The 19,062-nt window shown below is 37.6% G+C and overlaps 1 protein-coding gene across 1 annotated transcript in view; it reads right to left on the bottom strand.

The window, feature by feature from the left end:
* PRKAR2B (protein kinase cAMP-dependent type II regulatory subunit beta) overlaps positions 1-19,062 on the bottom strand; it is a 187,327-nt gene that overhangs the window by 130,456 nt on the left and 37,809 nt on the right. The window contains exon 2 of the mRNA XM_036247149.1: positions 10,599-10,634. Coding sequence (XP_036103042.1) covers positions 10,599-10,634 — 36 coding nt within the window. The remainder of the gene's footprint in view (positions 1-10,598; positions 10,635-19,062) is intronic.

The following is a 19,062-nucleotide window of genomic DNA, read 5'->3' as shown; positions in this document are numbered from 1 at the left end:
TAATATTAAATTATCTATATCTGTTTTTAAAAGGGAGATTAACTTGGAATCCTGTTTTAAAATATCTAAGGAAGGGGTCAGTTCCACCTTTTATTGATGGAGGTCAATAAAGACAACATTCATAATTCCTTGATAGAAGTCTAACAGTATAATTATTTAAGCTGTGCAGTCTTTCAAATGAAAGGCTCATCACCCTGGCCTGTGTGCTCAATGGTTAGAGCAAAAGGGTCTTGGGTTCAATTTCTGGTCAAGGGCATGTACCTGGATTGCAGGTTCAATCCCTGACTTTGGTCAGGGTGCATGCAGGAGGCAACCAATCGACATGTCTCTCTCACGTTGATGGTTCTCTCTCTCTCTGTCTCTCGGTCTCTCCCTCCTTCCCTTCCACTCTCTCTAAAAATCAGTGGAAAAATATCCTTGATCAATTAGATTATACCGTCTTAAGTAAAACAATAACATCAAAAGCAATGTTCTCTGGTTTTAGTAACTCAAGATTGAAGATGGAAATAAAGGGTGATAGTGGTGATGGTGGTGAAACCTGCTCCTTACTTGTAAAAGAGGAGACCTGGATATACTTTTTTTTGTGCTTTAGCAGTGCCATTAATTTTTTTAAATATCAGAAACATTATCAAATAATTAGCTAGTATAAAATATGTTGTTTGGCTCTCAGAGTCTCAGAACCCAATGCAAGTAACATTCTCTAGTAATCAGCTCTAAAAAGCAGCTGGTTCAATCTGATTAAGAGCAAGGAGATGTGGGGGCTAAAATCACACACACCTGGCCCAGCTGGTGTGGCTCAGTGGTTTAGCATCGACCCATGCACCAAGAGGTCACCGGTTTGATTCACAGTCAGGGCACATGCCCAGGTTGTGGGCCCGATCTGCAGTGGGGGGCATGCATGCAGGAGGCAGCCAACTGATGTTCTCTCTCATGGATGTTTCTATCTCTCCCTCTCCCTTTCTCTCTCTCTAAAAATCAATAAAAAGAAAAATGTTTTTAAATAAAAATAAAATCACACACACTTGTTTAAAATTAAAAGTTAAAATTTAAAAGGCAGATCAATTTAGTTTCAAAATAACAGTCTATAAATATAACTTATAATTTAGGGGAGAATGAAGTTCCTTTTTTGTTTTTACCTAAAAATCTAAAGGACGTTACATTTCACAAGAATCTTTCTCATCTCCCATAAAATCTCCCTACAAATGTTAAATCAATCCAAATTTCAGTTAAGGGAATTAGCTGTCAGAGATATACAGAATTATGTACTTTGGCCAATTAAGGTTAAGTGGGATAAATTATAAGAGGAAATAACACATACTAATATTGTGGCATTTTTATTTTAAAATTTTGCAAATTGAACCTAAGGATATATAGGTTATTTAGCACTCACTGTGTCAGGCACGTGCTTTAAAACAAAACAGCTATGCCTGTACTCTCTTCATGAATTACAACAACACAGTTTTATAGAAGATAGTTAGAGTAAGTTGCCTGAGGTCACAAAGCTAATGAATGATGCGACTAAGATCCTAAATGACCTGTCTGCCTCAGGCCCAGCCCAGTGCCAAACACACTGTAGGTTTTCACTGAATATTTAATATACAACTGAAAGAATGGCCCAAATCCAAGCTCTTCACAGTCTACACTACGCTGCCTTTATACTTAAGGTAAATATCAGAAGATTAAAATGCTCTTATTAGGAATTTGATAGAATTAAAGAAAGCTGAGTTAAACAAGTATTCATAGTAAACAAATTAGAACATAAAGACCCTAGAATCAACCATGCCCCTTTACTCTGTCATCGTTGGTCTTCCACAGTATGCGAAACCCTCCAGACAACTGCCTTTCCCCCAAAGTTATCTCCACGCTCTTTTCAGCTTCCCCATTAGACTGTAAGTATCTTGAGGGCAAGGAGTGTTTGCTGCTGCTGTGCCCAGTGCCTAGCAGTGATAAATGCTCAATAAATATTTGCTCAGTGCAATTGCTGACCTGTGGATTCCTCCTATACACTACTTTCCAAAACTTTCCCCACATCCTCAAGTGCTTTTATAAAACATTTCTGACATCCCTCCTTAGCTGGAACCTGGTTCTTCTCCAAGAACACCTCTTAGAAGGACCCACTCTCTGCACACAGTGGGATCCAAGAGGTAGTGAGGGACTCTCCTGGCTCTCCACACTGGCATCCAGACCACTACTTGATCCTCCCATTCAAACACCTGTGCTCCTCTGAGGTTCACAGCATTCAGGCACCTCTCCTGATTGGTACATGACTCAATTTTCTTTCCACTCCAGTTTTGCCATCATCACAGAAGACTTCAATGTCCAAACCCATCCTCAAATTATGTTAGCTTCCTTGACACTAATAAAACGTCATCCACTTTAAGTTTCACTCTGTAACTACATACATGACTGGTCCTTACTTCAAGAACTTTAAACCTCTCATTACACAAGTCTGGCCAAATCTTCCCATCCTTCTATTTTTTCTTTGACTTCATCTAGAAGTATCATTTTCTCTTAGTTCATCAATTATGATGCTCACAGTTCAGTAGAGGAAGAGACATATGAAAAAACTACAATATCAAAAGATGAGTAATAGTCACCGCCGCAGGAGTATGTACTCTTTCTATATTGATGACATCCAGAAAGAAAGATATAATGCTGAAGGGAAAGGAACATGGTTGGGGGGTGAATTGTAGTAAGGCTAGACAAGCCAAGTTTGTGGAGTGTTCCAAATAGGAAGAGGCACGTGCCGGGCAGCAGAAGTAACAGTATGTGTAACATGGACCTGAAGCAAGTTGCTGCATACCACCATTCTACCACTCTGAGGGGCACTGTTCACAGTGCAGTCTGTTCTTACAAAATGCCAAAGTAGTAAGGAATGGTTTTGGTTTAATAAGCAGTTCTTTTATTTTTTTTATTTTTTATTATTATTTTTTTTAATCCTCACCTGAGGACACTTTTCCATTTTTTGCACAGACAGAGTGGGAGGGAGAGAGAGGAAGGAAGAGAGAGAGAGAAACATCGACGTGAAGGGACACATCGAGTGGCTGCCACCCGCACGACCAACCAGGGCTGGGGACAAACTGCAACCAAAGTACGTGCCCTTAGCGGGAACCGAACCCGGGTCTCTCGGGACCGCAGGCCGAAGCTCTAACCGCTGAGCCAAACTGGCCAGGGCTAATAAGCAGTTCTTTAGATGAATGTGTGACTTTCACTTATTAAAACTTTTTATTAGAACTTGAAAATCCCATATAGAGCATACAGGTCATGTCACCCAAACCACAGCAGTCCACAATGAGATAAGTATAGAGAGTATAGAGTGGGAGTGTTCAGGAACTATTATAGCTATTTGATTCTGCCATGGCAATTTTATTATTTTTTATAAAAGTACTGGTCTGCAATGAATTAGGGGGAAAAACTGGTCCCTCACACAGATAATTTATGGAGTAGTGTGACCTGATCATAATTAGAAAATAGTTGCGATAAGTTCAAATGTCTATTCTATCTATTCATGTCTGTTTTATAGGCCGTGACCAGCACACATAAGGAGCGAGGGGAGCTACACAGGCTTCCCATGTCGCTTTCCAAATCACTCTGAATCTGCTAATGTGAAGAATCTGAGAACACAGTTAGGAGCACAAGGAGACATCCCACTCTGCCCTGCCTTGAACTATTTATCATGTTTTTACTATTGCATTCCTCTCTCTCCCCTGGAGGACTTGAAGAGAACTTTGGAGAAAATGCAGTTAAGTTCAAGAGATAATTTCTCACTGGCCTTGAAATAGTTTATCAACATTCCTAGGCCTAACAAAAAGAACCAGACTCAACACTTCCCATACATTCCACTGAAATTTAATTCTCACAGCAGGCTAAGGCCTGCAAGAACACTACGCTTTAGAAGTAGCAGTAACTGAGCACTGCTAGAATATGAAGAAAGAGAGGGAAGAGGCTGGGGATGATTGGGAGTAGCACCTGCTCTGTTTATTTGGTTTTATTTGTAACCATTCACAGGGGAGAATCCATTTTAACATGAGCCTGGGTACAGAGAGATGACAGGTACATGAAGTAGTTAAAGCCACTTCCACACCATTTGAAAGAAGCCTGGACAAAGAGCCCCCAGGGCTGTGCTTTGGCATTTCAGAGAACCCTTCTAGGTCCACCCTTCCACTCTCTCTTTTCACCTCCCAGGCCCAGTGCTGGCACCTCTGGTTTCATCCTGTTGCCTTAGTTAAACTGTCTGACTCTTGATTTCAGCCTCACCCTAGGTATCATCTTTCTAACAAATTCTTCAGGTCAATCTTTGCAGTCCACAGCTATTTCTGACATCCACTCAAAACTTCTGGAAGCCCCTGCTGATCCAGGAAACATAGTTGGAAACCAGGTTGATACTATGAAACCAAACTGGAGACAATGCTATGTTAAGTGTTACTCATGAATTATTTACTGTTTAATCACTACTATAAATGTTGAGAGATAAGTACTATCCCATTTTCTACCAGGAGAAATTGAGTGTTAGAAAGGTGACTAAGGCGGCACACACCACACACACACACACACGCACACTACTTTTAATAAGTGGACATGTGAGTAGCAGAGGCAGTACTCCAACCCAGGTCTATCTGAACCCAGAGCCCAGACTGCTTACTCTAGTAAAAGAAACACTCATATTTAAAATTTTTTTTTTTTTCATATCCTCACCCAAGGACATTTTTGTATTTATCTTCAGATAGAGAGGGAGGAAGAGAGAAAGAGAGAGACATCGATGTGAGAGAGACACATCGAGTGGTTGCCACCCACACTACCCCAACTGGGGCTGGGGACAAACTGCAACCAAGGTATGTGCCCTTAATGGGAACCAAACCAGGGACCAAACTCTGGTCCATGGGCCAATGCTCTAACTGCTGAACTAAACTGGCCAGGGCGACACTCACATTTAAAACAATGGTAAATTAAAGGCATAAGTAACTCTTGGCCTTAAGCCCCTGCTAGCAATGGCCATGGGCATCTGCTTACTCCATGCACCAGGTGCTTGATGGCAGAGGCAAAGTGCAGAGCTGCATTCTATGAAAAATGACTTTTTATAATAAAATAACTAGTTATTAGTAATAAAGCACAAATGATCTCCTTATTTTCCTATTCATACACGTTATGAGCTTTTTAAAGACCAGCTCAAATGGCACCTATCTGTGAGCCACACCCTGAAAGAACTATTCGTTTTCCCCTTTCCCTTTGTGGATATTGTGGTATTTACCACACGCTGAGTCACAGTCAGCTTCCCTGCTAGATTATGAACTTCCCAAGGGCTATATTTGATGTTTCTTGAATCCCTACCACTGTATCTGGCATATAGTAGGGATTCAGTTAATGTTTGCTGAATGAATCATTAAATTAAAGTAGTATTCTCCCAGTATGCATTATTTATCTAGTGTTAGTGATTATAAAGGTTGAAATAAACTTCCTAAATGCTCATTTCAAAAATATAATATAAATATATTCATATCAGCAAATTAGTTTGACAATCTTAGAAGGGCCTCTAGAAAAAATCATTTGGGGGTTAAATATCCCATCAAATAACTTCAGAGTAAAAATAATGAATTCCACAGCTACAAAATATTTTCAAAACAAAACAAAACAAAACAAAAGGAAGCATATGTTCCCTGAATCAGATTCAAGACAAGATATGAACTTCTGCTATTTCACCACTTTCTTGGGGACAAATCATTTTCTGTTTAGGGTGATTTTATACAGTGGAATTTGAGACTTAAAAACTTAATTTCACCTCTGAATTATTCTAAATGCTAGTTTAAAATATATATATATATTTTATATATGTATATATACATACAATTTTAGCTCTGTTAAAAATAGACAATTCAACACTCATGCTATAGCTAAGAATCAAGATGTGGTTAATTCTCTACATGAGAAAAGAAAATCAGCAAATTCATAATTTGTAGTTTGATTTTCACTTCTATTATAAGAAATAATTACTATTAGAGCAAGTAGTGCTCAACAGTAGTCCATGAAAGCAACATTACATGTCAATAAAAAGATTTCATGAATATCAATGATGCATAATGACCAGGCAATGGATGTGTCCATGCAATCTAAGAATTCATAACAGGTGAACTGTTTCATTGGTAGGGATAACCTTCAGAACTCTAAAAAAGCAGACTGCAAAAATTTAAATGCAATATAAAAGCCTTAAATGAGCTTGAATATATAAAAAATTTAAAAAAAGAAAGAAAAAGGGGGGAGAAGACATATCAAGACAACTGAAGAAACTGAACTTTAAACTGTATATTAATTAATGGCATTATATCAAGATTAAATTCCTTGTGTTATATTATGTAGAAGGATGTCCTTGTTCTTAGGAGATATCCAAAAAGGATATAGGATTTCTAAAAGGTTCAGTAAAAAAACAAAAGTATGAGTATGTGCACGTGTAAGGAAAAGAGCGTGTAAATGTGGCAAAATATTAACAATTGGGAAATCTAGACAAAGATGATCACTGACTTATTCTTTATACTTTCTTACAAGCTTGACTTTTCAAAATAAAATCCTGGGGTTAAAAAATTTCAGTGAGAGGTCTGACCTCATGCTGCAAGGCATTGTCTCAAGATTAACAGGATAGCTCTGGATTTTATTTTTCAATTCAGAGAGGGAAAAAAACACACTATAATTTTTTCAAAAATCGTAAAGTGCAAACAATAAAAAGAGATGCCCATATTAAAGGATGAATATCAAATAGTATTATAACTCTTTAAAGCTTTTTTAATAACAGGCTAAGGCACAGAGCTGAGGATTTTACTGTCTTCTTTTGTTTTAAACGATGGTCTAGAGAAGAACTACTAACATTTTTTGAGAGCCTAGACATTCTGTTTTATAAAAACATCTAACTTAAATTAACCATCACAAGTATGACTATAGCTGGTATGATCCCAAACTGAAAGAAAATGAAAATAAGAAAGTAAAACTCAATGAGGTAAAGAACTTACATGCAAATCTGTGCAACTTCACAGCTTAGGGTCTCTCCCACATGATATACTAGATGAACAATGAAACAACAAGATTGTTGTTTGCTCTTTTACTCCTTTTTTTTTTTTTACATTTTTATTGATTGATTCTTTAGAGAGAGAGGAAGAGAGAGAGAGATACAAACATGAACCAGAGATACATTTATCAGCTGCCTCCTGCACGCCCCCTCCTGGGGATCGAGCCTGCAATCCAGGCATGTGCCCTCACCAAGAATCGAACTGGGACCTCTCTGTCCATAGGACAATGCTCAATCCACTGAGCCACATGGGCCAGGCTGCTTAGTTTTACTCTTAAAGTTTTATTGAGCCCTGGCCAGTTTGGCTCAGCGGTTAGAGCATCGGCCTGCGGTCCAGAGAAACCCGGGTTTGGTTCCGGCTAAGGGCGCGTACCTCGGTTGCAGTTTGTCCCCGGCCCTGGTTGGTCGTGTGGGTGGCGGCCACTCGATGTGTCCCTTTCACATCGATGTTTCCCTCTCTCTCTCTCTACCTCTCTCTCCCTCCCACTCTATCTGAACAAAAAATGGAAAAAATGTCCTCGGGTGAGGATTAAAACAAACAAACAAAAAAGTTGTATTGAGTTACTACATCTACCACCACAGCTAATTTTTAATAATTACAACAATAAATAGTATATTTCTATATTTCCACCAAAAAGAACGACCTTCCAAAACAGAAAGCCCATAATCTTTAATAAAAATTAAACCCCAAACTTTCAATGTTAATTACATAAAAATTCTAAAATAGATTGTGTGTGACTTCTATGTATTTAAAAAGACATACAGATTAAGAAGTAATTACTAAGAATAGAAATGGGTTTAAAAAGAACAGAAGCAGTATTTCTTTTTCTTTGTTTAAAAATAGAGTTATGGGGTGCTATTTAGAAATAAGATTATGGGTGCCCTCACTGTGTGCTCAGTTGGTTGAAGCGTCATTCTGTGCACTGAAGGGTTGCAGGTTCGATTCCAGTCAGGGAACATACCGAGATTTCAGGTTCAATCCCTGGATGGGGTGCATATGGGAGGCAACTGACAGATGTTTTTCTCTCACATTGATGTTTCTCTCTCTCCCCCCTCCCTCCCTTCCACTCTAAAAAAAAAATCAATGGAAAAAATATCCTTGGGTGAGGATTAAGAAAAAAACAAAAATGCTTAGCAATGTATATAAAAGGCTTAGTGCCTGACCCACAAGTGGTACTCCCTAAATTAGTTATCTTTTCTTTCCTATAATCAATGTTAAGATTCATTCTCATAATAGTTTCCAACATATTATATTAGGGTAACAATTTTTACTCCTTTTAAGGCTTATTGCTGTATATAACAAGACTCTTGAACTTTGTATCACTTTATTCTTTTTCTTTAAATCAAACTGCTCCTTTCTGTTTTCACTAACATGTATATCCCATGACCTGTCATTCTAGGAATAAACGCAATTATTTGGCTTTAGTGTATATTTCTTTGCTGGTATTCCATCTTCTCTACATTTTCAACCAAATCCTGCTGAGAGGCACTACTCATAGATATAGTGGTAGAGGGGGACTAAAATAATGGTGCTTCAAAAGTAACCTACATACTAGAGCCCTGATCCATCAATTGATGATATATATATATAATGTGCAATAAGTACTAATGGAACTTGCCCAGAAATCTCATGTTATATAGTTTGAGGCAGAAAGGGAAATAATTTAGGCCTGGCTGGTTTGGCTCAGTGGTTACAGCATCAGTCAGCGGACCAAAGAGTCACAGGTTCAATTCCAGTCAAGAGCACGTACCTTGGTTGTGGTTCGTCCTTGATCCTGGTCGGGTTGTGTGGGAAGCAACCAGTCAATGTGTCTCTCCCACATCAATGTCCCTCCCTCCCACTCTATCTGATGATAAATAGAAGAATATCCTCAGGTGGGGATTAAAAAAAAAAAAGAGAGAAAGGGAGATCATTTATTCTAAGACTCTTAATTATGTTTCTATGGAAAGAATTTTCAGTTATGAAAACAAGGGATCATATTACTGATTCGCTCTTATTGTTCCTCTTTTGTTTCCACGACTGTTCATAAAAGACCATATACTATATATATTTGACTATCATCATGCTTGATAGCTCTACCTTGGGATAAAGTTGATGTCTTAATGACATAAACATAATCTCTCATTCCACAAAAGTTATTACAATCTACTCTTTGTTTTCAATATTTAAAATAAATATGCCTTGAGATAACAAAAAAACTCAGGAGAGTAAAGTAGATACCATCCCAATATAGCACATTTCCTTAATCATTGTCTTTTTCTTATAGACCTGGTAACTACATAATAAAATTGTACAGTAACTGCTGACAAATTAAAAACAAAACTCAACCTTAAAACACCTTTAGTAATATAGCACAGATGAAAATAAGGTAATTTTAAGAAATAAATTACTCAGTTATATAAATGTCGATGATGTGTTTGAAATGTTTATCTTGGGGTTTTCAACAAAAACAACCTAGTTATATTTCAAAGAAAGAGTAATCTTCTCAAATCAAATATAGTTAAAACTTTATTTGTCCTCTATCTTCAGAGAGAAAGTATTCCACAGAGGTGAATTTTCCACATAATAGTTTATCTATTGTAACACCCAAACTCATCTAACGTAAACCATTTTGGATAGAAGTATTGTGTCCTGTACTTCTCTACCAACGTAGGTAGTGAACCTAATATAAGTATTCGTTAATCCAAGGTCTATAACTGTGCATATGCATTAGGTTACTATGGTATCTTTAAGACAGCAATACCACAGGGGTAGTAACAAATGTAAAGCAATTTGTTCTGATTCTAAATGGTCCCATTTAGTTCTTATGGATCTGCACTTTACATTTTCCCGTCCCTAACTAAAAAGTCTCATCCACCACTGCTTCTAGAGTGTCCTTTACCCATTCTTCTAAATCACTGCTTCTAAACCATGGCTCATCAATCATATAATCAATGCAGATAACTGATCAAGAACAGAAATCAACAAAATGGGGTGACAGCCCTGGCCAATTTGGCTCAGCAGTTAGAGCGTCGGCCTGCGGTTCAGACAAAATGGGGTGACAGACTCCATTTAAAAAGGTACATTAGCCTCAGTGCACAGTGTAAATTTAAGTTTAGCCACTCAGAGAATATTTCCAATTATTTCCTAGCTCTTAATTATATCAGAGGTTATTTTTTTCTGGGAAAACAACAGACAAAATATTACTCAATAGCAGCGATTTTCAACCTTCTTCATCTCATGGCACACATAAACTAAATACTAAAATTCTGCACCACATGAAAAAATGTATTTTTTGCTGACCTTGACAAAACATAGGTAATCACTTTGATTCATTCACAATGGACAGCTTTGTTATTTTGGCTGTTAGCATTTTTTATTTGACAATCTAAGGGAAAAGAGGTCAGTGCCCTGACTAAACAGTCAGATGTTGCCTGTTTTAAAAATTCTTGCAGCACACCAATTGAAAATCACTGCTCTACAGCAATTATTCTCTTCAATTCTTGTTCTCCAAATACTGCTATCATTTGAAAAATGTCACCACTAGTAAGCAAAATTCAGACTTACCTGAGGCACGCCTCGTGAATCGGTTTATTACTGGAGCTAAAGAAAAAAAAAAGCAGAATATGATTAGATAAAAGTCTAATTAGCCACAGCGCTGAAAAGAACCTAAATTGTCGCCCTGGCTGGTATGGCTCAGTTGGTTGGGTGTCATCCTGTGCACCAAAGGGTTGCTGGTTTGATTCCCAGTCAGGGCACATGCCCAAGTTGTGGGCTCTATCACTGCTGGGGGCATGCGGGAGGCAACTGATGGATGTGCCCCTCTCACATCAATGTTTCATGCTCTCTCTCTCTTTTCCTCTCTAACAATCAATTAAAAAAAAAACACAAATTTTTTTTTCTAATCCTCACCCCAGGATATTTTTCCATTTATCTTCAGATAGAGTGGGAGGGAGAGAGAAACATCAATGTGAGAGAGACACATCGAATGGTTGCCTCCTGCACGACCCCGACCAGGACCAGGGACCAAACTGCAACCAAAGTACCTGCCCTTGACTGGAATCGAACCTGCAACTCTTTGGTCTGTGGGCCAATGCTCTAACCATGAACCAAAGGGCCAGGGCTCAATAAAAATATTTTTAAAAAAAGAACCTAGGCCCTGGCCGGTTTGGCTCAGCGGTTAGAGCGTCCGCCTGTGGTCCGGAGAGGCCCGGGTTCGGTTCCCGCTAAGGGTATGTTCCTCGGTTGCAGTTTGTCCCCGGCCCTGGTTGGTCGTGCGGGTGGCAGCCACTCGATGTGTCCCTTTCACATCGATGTTTCCCTCTCTCTCTCTTCCTCTCTCTCCCTCCCACTCTGTCTGTACAAAAAAATAAAAAATAAAAAAAGAACCTAAATTGTTAAGTGATCTCATAAGTTGAATATGAAAAAATAACTGAATAATCAAAAGAAAATACCACAAACACATGAAAATTAAATGTTTAAATTTACTAGTAGCCAAAGAAATATTAAAATATTTCCTGTTAAATTAACACCCCCCCAAAACATTTTTAAAAAAATTTTTCTTTATTGATTTGAGAGAGAGAGAAAGAGGGAGAGAGATAGCAACATAGATGAGAGAGAACATCGACTGACCGCCTCCTGCATGCCCCTCACTGGGGATCGGGCCCACAACCCGGGCATGTGTCCTGACCGGGAATCGAACCTGTGACCTCTTGGTGCATGGGTCAACACTCAATAAGTGAGACACAGCAGCCGGGCAATGCGCCCCAAAACATTTTAAATAAAAATCCCTAGTTACAGACAGCTGAACCTACTTAACTGAAGACAGCATAACTCTAAAATATTTTTATAAATAATTTGGCAATTACATCAAGTGCCATTAAAGGTTTGTGCTCTTTGCCCTGGCCAGTGTCACTCAGTTGGTTGAGTCGTCCTGTGCACTAAAAGGTCACCATTTTGATTCCCGGTCATGGCACATGCCCACGTTTCGGGTTCAATCACAGTCAGGGTGTGTATGGCAGGCAACCTATCGACATTTCTCATATCAATGTTTTTTTTCTCTCTTTCTCTCCCCTCTCCCTCTTAAAAAAAAAAAAAAAAAAAAAAAAAAGGTTGTGGCCTTTAATAGAGTAATTCTACTTTTAGAGATTTACCCTAAAGAAATACCACTAGAGAAAGAAAAACCAATGCATGTATATAACAATTCAGCAGCATTATTTCCACAATAAAAAAAATTGAGAAACAAAATTTAAAATGCTCATGTATACTGAAATCATTACTAAGTGAAGGACAATACATCCTTGATATTTTCAGATTTAAGATATGTGGTTTCAACAATTTTTGTGTAACCCCAAGGTCCATGGCATACAAATCTGTATATTGAAGGCTGCAATTTCAGACTGTGTGGGAATGTACCACTCAACTAGTAAGCTTAACATGGGCCCACTCCCAACTCAACTCAGCTCTGCTGTTTCTTTTTGGATTGGGTTTTAGTTATCTTAAGAGGTGAGGTTTTTAAAAACTTTATTTCTTGAGAGAAGCAGGTAAGTTTATTGTCCATATTATTTACATAAAGGACATCATATACTACACAGTATATTTAGTGACAGAATATCATGGGCCTATTATAATACTTTTAATACTTTAATATTTTCAAAACAGTAATTATACAAATTATTTACATTATGGAAATAGGTCAAGTGAAAAAAGTTAAAATTGTTATCAGCACTATGGTTATACTCATGAAAAATATAAATCTATTGGAACAAGTACTAGGAGAAAACTGTGTCAGATGTTCTACATTAGTGTCTGCAACTGTGCTATTAAATATCAGCATCACCATATTAATGATGAGGGCAATTTACAGTAAGACTCAGAGATATGATTAACTTGCTTTAGATCACACAACCATCCTGTGGCAGAGCTGGAAAATTTGAACCTAGGTACATCTAGCACCAAAATGCTGCCTCATAAAACACAGAGAAAGCAAAAATATTGATTCCTGAAGTCACAATAATAGTCAAGTAGTTTCTTCCATATTGATTTCCATTGTTATTCAAGATTAACTTTGTGAAATAATTCACAAATCCAATTTTCAAAATATTATATATATTCTATTTTATTTATATATATTTATATTAAATTATATATAGTTTATAGCAAACGTATATCCTCCAAATTAATCAAGAGATAAAATGCTCATAATTTCTATAGCAAAATAATTTAGCCATATATTTGCAAAGTCACAAATTACTTACATAAAAGCCTTTCATTGGGTAAACTATACGTTACATATGTTAACACTTCCTTCCATTTTCTTGGACACTTTCTAATTCATTTTACACATTGGTTCAGAACCTAGTCTAAAGAAAGCCTCCCCAGAAAGTTACAAGGACAGGGAATGGAGGGGATGCAAAAAACTTCAACCACAGGAATTCAGGATAGGAATAATGCAGGCTGCTAAAAGCAAGATGAAGGCAAAAAACGTATCTCAGCCTTGGGGAAAAACAGAGTAAACTTTCTCTTTCTCTCTAGCCTCTCTGGACAATGATATCACAGCACTACAAGCTTCTGGTTTGAAATGTTGGGTCCCTTAGGTTTCCGTGTCCTTCTGAAGTATTTAAGGTAGAGATTTTCAACACAAGTGGCATGCTACCTAAAAGGTGCACTTGAATTTGTGGGGGCAATTATTTCACTGTCACAATAATTCAGAACACATCCTTGGCATTTAGTAGACAACATACAGGATAGTCCTGTACAACAAAGAACTGTTTTGAATCCCACAATTTTTGTCCTGTTCTACTTTCAAATATCCCACTGGACATTCACGTTGGTAAAAAAGTCAGTTTATAATATAACAATCTGAGCCTAGATCTGAACACTGTTTTATATAAACACGATTATTTTATACAGTTTTAATACACATCAAATTTTCCACAACACAACTACAACATAAATTAAAGGAATCTGGCATGGGGAGGTTGTATTTTGTTTTGTTTGCAATTTTACTAAAAGATGTACATCATTTCAAAAAATCATGTCAATGCAGCAATGCCACTACTTATTCTTAGAGATTTCTCATGTAAGTGGGAAAATCTAACTACATTAAGTCTTACGTATATATTCATGCACATATTACCAAAATACATTTTACTTACTATAAATTGCTTTCCTTTATTTCTCCTTTATATTTTTGCCAGAAATTATATCAATTTTTAAATTGTGGGCAGACAGGTTATGTGACTGTGATTTCCATTTCCCAACAGTAAATGGGGCACAGATCAGGCAATTAAGAAGACAGCTGCACTAGGCAAGTGATATGCAGTAGCCAAGGTAAACACTGGGTCTTGACAACAATTACCAAAAACCCAGTTCCTCATATACATATTCTTCCATATCCACTTGTAGGGATGAAACACATTTCCTGCAAAATCTTTTGGCAAGCTAATAGTAACCTTCACATTTTTTCTGGATTTTTTAGTCTAGCTACCAAGGGTGGTAGCCTTGCTGGAAATAAAGCAATGTACAGCTTGGCAGGGTATGCCTGGTATTCTCTCTCAGGAACCTCAGTACAGGGAAGGGAACAGGAGGAAGGTGAAGAAGGGCACTGCTGATAAAGGCTGAGACCCAGGGCAGGGGACCAACTGGAATCAGGAGGCTAAGATTCCATCCACAACTGGCCCTGTTACCTTCTGTGAAACCTTGGATGAATCATGTCACTCTAACTTAAACTCTCAACTTATAAAATATGAAAAGTTAAGACCTGCCTGTCTTCCTTCTTTCGGGGGAGGGGGGGTTTGAAGAAAAAAATATGAACATTATCGAAAGTGCCTGTAAACTATAAATTACTATTCAAATATAAAAGATTGACGTTTATTTATTGTGAGCTAATGTTACCAATTTTAATATTTTAACATATACAAAGCAAACAGCAGTGCAAAAAATAATAATAGACTTAAAAAAAAAATCATCACCCAAGTATGTTTTTTATTGATTTGAGAGAGGAAGGGGAAGGGGGTGGGCAGGAAGACAGACAGACAGAGAGAGAGAGAAAGAGAAACATCAATGTGAAAGAAAGCCATTGATCGGTTGCCCTGACTAGGGATCAAACCTGCAACATGGGTATGTGCCCTGCCACCTTTTGCTGTACAGAATGACGCTCCAAACAACTGAGCCACCCAGCCAGAACAACAAATGATGTTTTCAAATGTGACAAGTCAAATTAAGTTTTCTCAGACTCTTGATTTCCACCTTCCGAGTTTCCTATCTATAAATATTCTGTGAATGTATTTATACAAACACACACACAACAAAAAAACAAAAACCAATATTAGTAGGAAATGTATAATCTACCTGGTGAAACATGAAATATGACTTAAGAACATACTAAGTTACTAACAGTTTAAAGAGATTCATCCTAAGACCTTAGTGAATCCTCAAGGAAAAGTACAGAAACATTTACATAGTTTTTACTTTCTCCCAAATGCCATTTCAGTGGAATACTGAGTTCTGTGTTCCTGCGAATATCTTCACATTTGTCTAACCAGAAATCCCTTCAGTTCCTAAACCATATTCCACTAGATTGATCTTAAGAAAAATGCTCCATGACTTGAAATAAACTGAGCCTCTCTATTCCTAACTCTTTCACACCTGTGACTCCAATAGTGCCTGCACGACCTGCTTATCTTCCCACTTCTTTGTGCCTTAAGCCTAAGCAGTGCCTGGTGAAGCAGAGCCAAGTAAATACCTGCAGCATGAATCAATAAACTCTGGGAAGTAAACAGAGCGAGCTCCTTGTCCCATTTATTTTACTGCTTTATTATGTTTTTTAAACTTTATTTTAAAAGTTTGGTTACAGTTTCATTTTTGTGTTCTTAACAAGGTTGTTTAATCTCTCAAGATTAAAAAAAAAAAAATCAAGATTCTAAAGAATTAAACAAAGGAACGTCAAGGGAAAGGCAAAACTGCCCCATTCTATGTACAATAGCTATTCCAGTTTAACACTTATCTTCAAAACAATATTAATTTATATATTTCTAAATTAAATAATGTACAACCACCATCTTTTCAGTTAATTCTAATTTTAATACACCCAACTTCATTTTTTTTTGCCGATCTTGGAATGTAGTATGTACGTTACTGGAAATTTAACAACCAAAACACAGTAATAAGGCCATTAATGTAGTCCTCAATTTAGAATTTAGAACATTCTTCCATCAAAGGGGGTGGGGGGGTTGGAAATTCATTCCAATGAGTCTATCTCAAGGTCTATATTTCTTGTTTGCTCCACTTATATTTTCTTTTCAGTTAACAGGATTAATCCTTTGAGCCCAAAATGAGATATCTTTTTTATTACTGGAGATTACATGTTTTAGGCTCAGTTTCCATTGTTCCTCTTGCTTGCATTTTCTATCTGCTGCTCCTTTCTTTTTTTTATCCTCACCCAAGGACATTTTTTTTTTTTTTTTGTTCAGATAGAGAGGGAGGGAGAGAGAGGAAGAGAGAGAGAAACATCGACGTGAAGGGACACATCGAGTGGCTGCCACCCGCACGACCAACCAGGGCCGGGGACAAACTGCAACCGAGGTACGTGCCCTTAGCGGGAACCGAACCCAGGTCTCTCGGGACCGCAGGCCGACGCTCTAACCGCTGAGCCAAACCAGCCAGGGCTGCTGCTCCTTTCTTATGTTGGCCTTTCAGCATGTTCCTATGAGAGTCTAAAAGTTTCTTCCGCCTTTTCTCTTCTTTCCGCCTTCTTGATCATCTCCTTCCTCTTCAGGTTCAGAGGCTGATGTAACCCCCGTTTTAGCTAAAATTTCCCTTTTTGATTCAAATTCTTTTTTCCCTCTTTTTTTGTCTAGCTCTTTCCTTGGCTTCTCTTCTTCCTTCTGGCCCTCATCATCCCATTTAAGCTGAGTAAATACTTAGCTCAGAATAAATTCATTTCTCTTATGCCCACACTTCAAAAGTTAAGAGAAATAAGGCTCATCCTTGAACCAAAAAATTAACTTTTTAAAAAGATCAATAGCAGAAAAACAAATAAACAACAAACATGAAATACTTTGCTAATTAACCTAACATGACTTTCAAACTTTTTAATACATGTTTAATTCCTGACACTGAAAATGACCACTTACTTTCTATATTTTTGTTAAAAGATGATGAGCTTTGATCACTTTTATTAGTACTTAAGAGATATTCTAGTTGCCACTGTCCCGTGAACCTTTGAGTTTGTTGCCAGACACATTGAGCCTCTGAAGGGGCTCTGGGGCACTAGTACCGAACCACAGTTGGAGGCCACACTCCAAAGCTTCCCAATCTTGGTCCTAAGGAGACACAGATTACAAGCCATGTTCTCCGAGTACTTTTGATTGGAGATGATGGAAACTGTTTGAGAGGTAGGCATCTGAGGGACCAATTTTCTTCTTCTTTTTTGATTATACAGCATACGATCAGATGTCCAACCAACCTAGACATAATGAAGCATGACTGGAGGTAGAGTAGAGAGTGAGATGAAGTATAGACACTTGAGCTTTTAGAAAGTGCCAGCTTTAAAGAGCACTAAAAAAAGTCATCTGTTCATTCATTCTATTCATGAACCAAACTCCTCAAATATAACTGGTACTTTAAAATATCACAGTAATAAAATATAACTATTACATAAGGGAAAAACCACTCCTGCTTACTTTTGCTTATGAACTTCATTCTCCACTTTTTAAATTTTTATTTTATTTAATTTTTTAAAAATATGCTGTTATTGATTTTAGAGAGGAAGGGAGAGAGAGGCAGAGAAAAACACTGATGTGAGAGAAAAGCATCAATCAGTTGCATCCTGTACATACCCCAACCAGGGATTAAGCCCACAACCTAGGCATGTGCCCTGACGGAATCAAACCAACAACCTTTCAATGCATAGGACGATGTTCAACCAACTGAGCCACACTGGCCAGGGTGATTCTCCACTTTTTAATTCATGGGAACTTTACCAAAAATGTCCTCTTAGGAACAGAAAGAAAACCACAGTTTCAGCTAGAAGAGTCCTAAGGTAGCTAAGCTTATAAAACTAAACAGAGTTGACGCAATAACAGTGCAGGAGGAAGACTCTCAAATAGCTTTAAGATTTTTACCATGTGGTTCAGAAGAGGAGTGGGATATATGAAGGCTGTTGTCAAAACTACAGAACTTCAATCTCTGTTTCTGCATATGCTAATACTGTTTCTTCTAAATTTATGTGGTCAAATATGTTCAAAGGGAAGATTTAATTCAATAGAACATTAGTGAACAATACTGACTAAATTACTAACAGTATCAGGAAAGCCAAAAGCTTGAGTTCAAACTGTCTTTTTTTTTGGTTCGTGCCCCTAGCAGGAACCAAACCCAGCACTCTCTGGTCCACAGGCCAACGCTCCAACTGCTGAGCCAAACCAGCCATAAAGTCACAACAAAATAGACCCAGAATAAGTATTATTAAGAGAAATATAAGTAAGGGCCTTGAAATGAAGAACTGATAAAAGAATCAGGGGATGTGATTACGGTTGGCCTAATCATAAAAGTACAGTTATAGAAATCATAAAAGTACAGTTATAGAAATCTTCCTCATATCTTCACAGAATGAAGTTGTTCCTGCTCTTCCAGCTCAGCTCATATGTTCCTCCTTGAGAAGTCTTTTTATGAACACTTACAGTAGCTCCCTCCAGTTCCTCTCAATTACATCATCCTGTCTCATTTTCTTCACAGCAAGCAGTGCTATCTAAAGGTATCTAGTATATTATCTTTATTTTCCTCCCACACTAGACTATAAACTCTGTAAGGGCAGGGTCCTTCCTTGTCTGTCTGCATCACTATTGTATCCCCAGTGCCTAGAACACAGCTTGATATAAATTATTAGGTTCAACAAATGCTAACTGAATAGTGCTAATAAAAAATTAATATAACAGGGGTTCACTCTAACACCTAAAGATTATGTTGACAAATGTTAAGTGATATTTATACAAGTATAAAATTTTTGAAATCTACAAATTAAAACACAGTA

This window comes from Molossus molossus, unplaced genomic scaffold (assembly GCF_014108415.1).
Source record: "Molossus molossus isolate mMolMol1 unplaced genomic scaffold, mMolMol1.p scaffold_m16_p_7, whole genome shotgun sequence".
Classification (NCBI taxonomy): Eukaryota; Metazoa; Chordata; class Mammalia; order Chiroptera; family Molossidae; genus Molossus; species Molossus molossus.
This window is presented reverse-complemented; position numbering and strand designations above follow the sequence as displayed.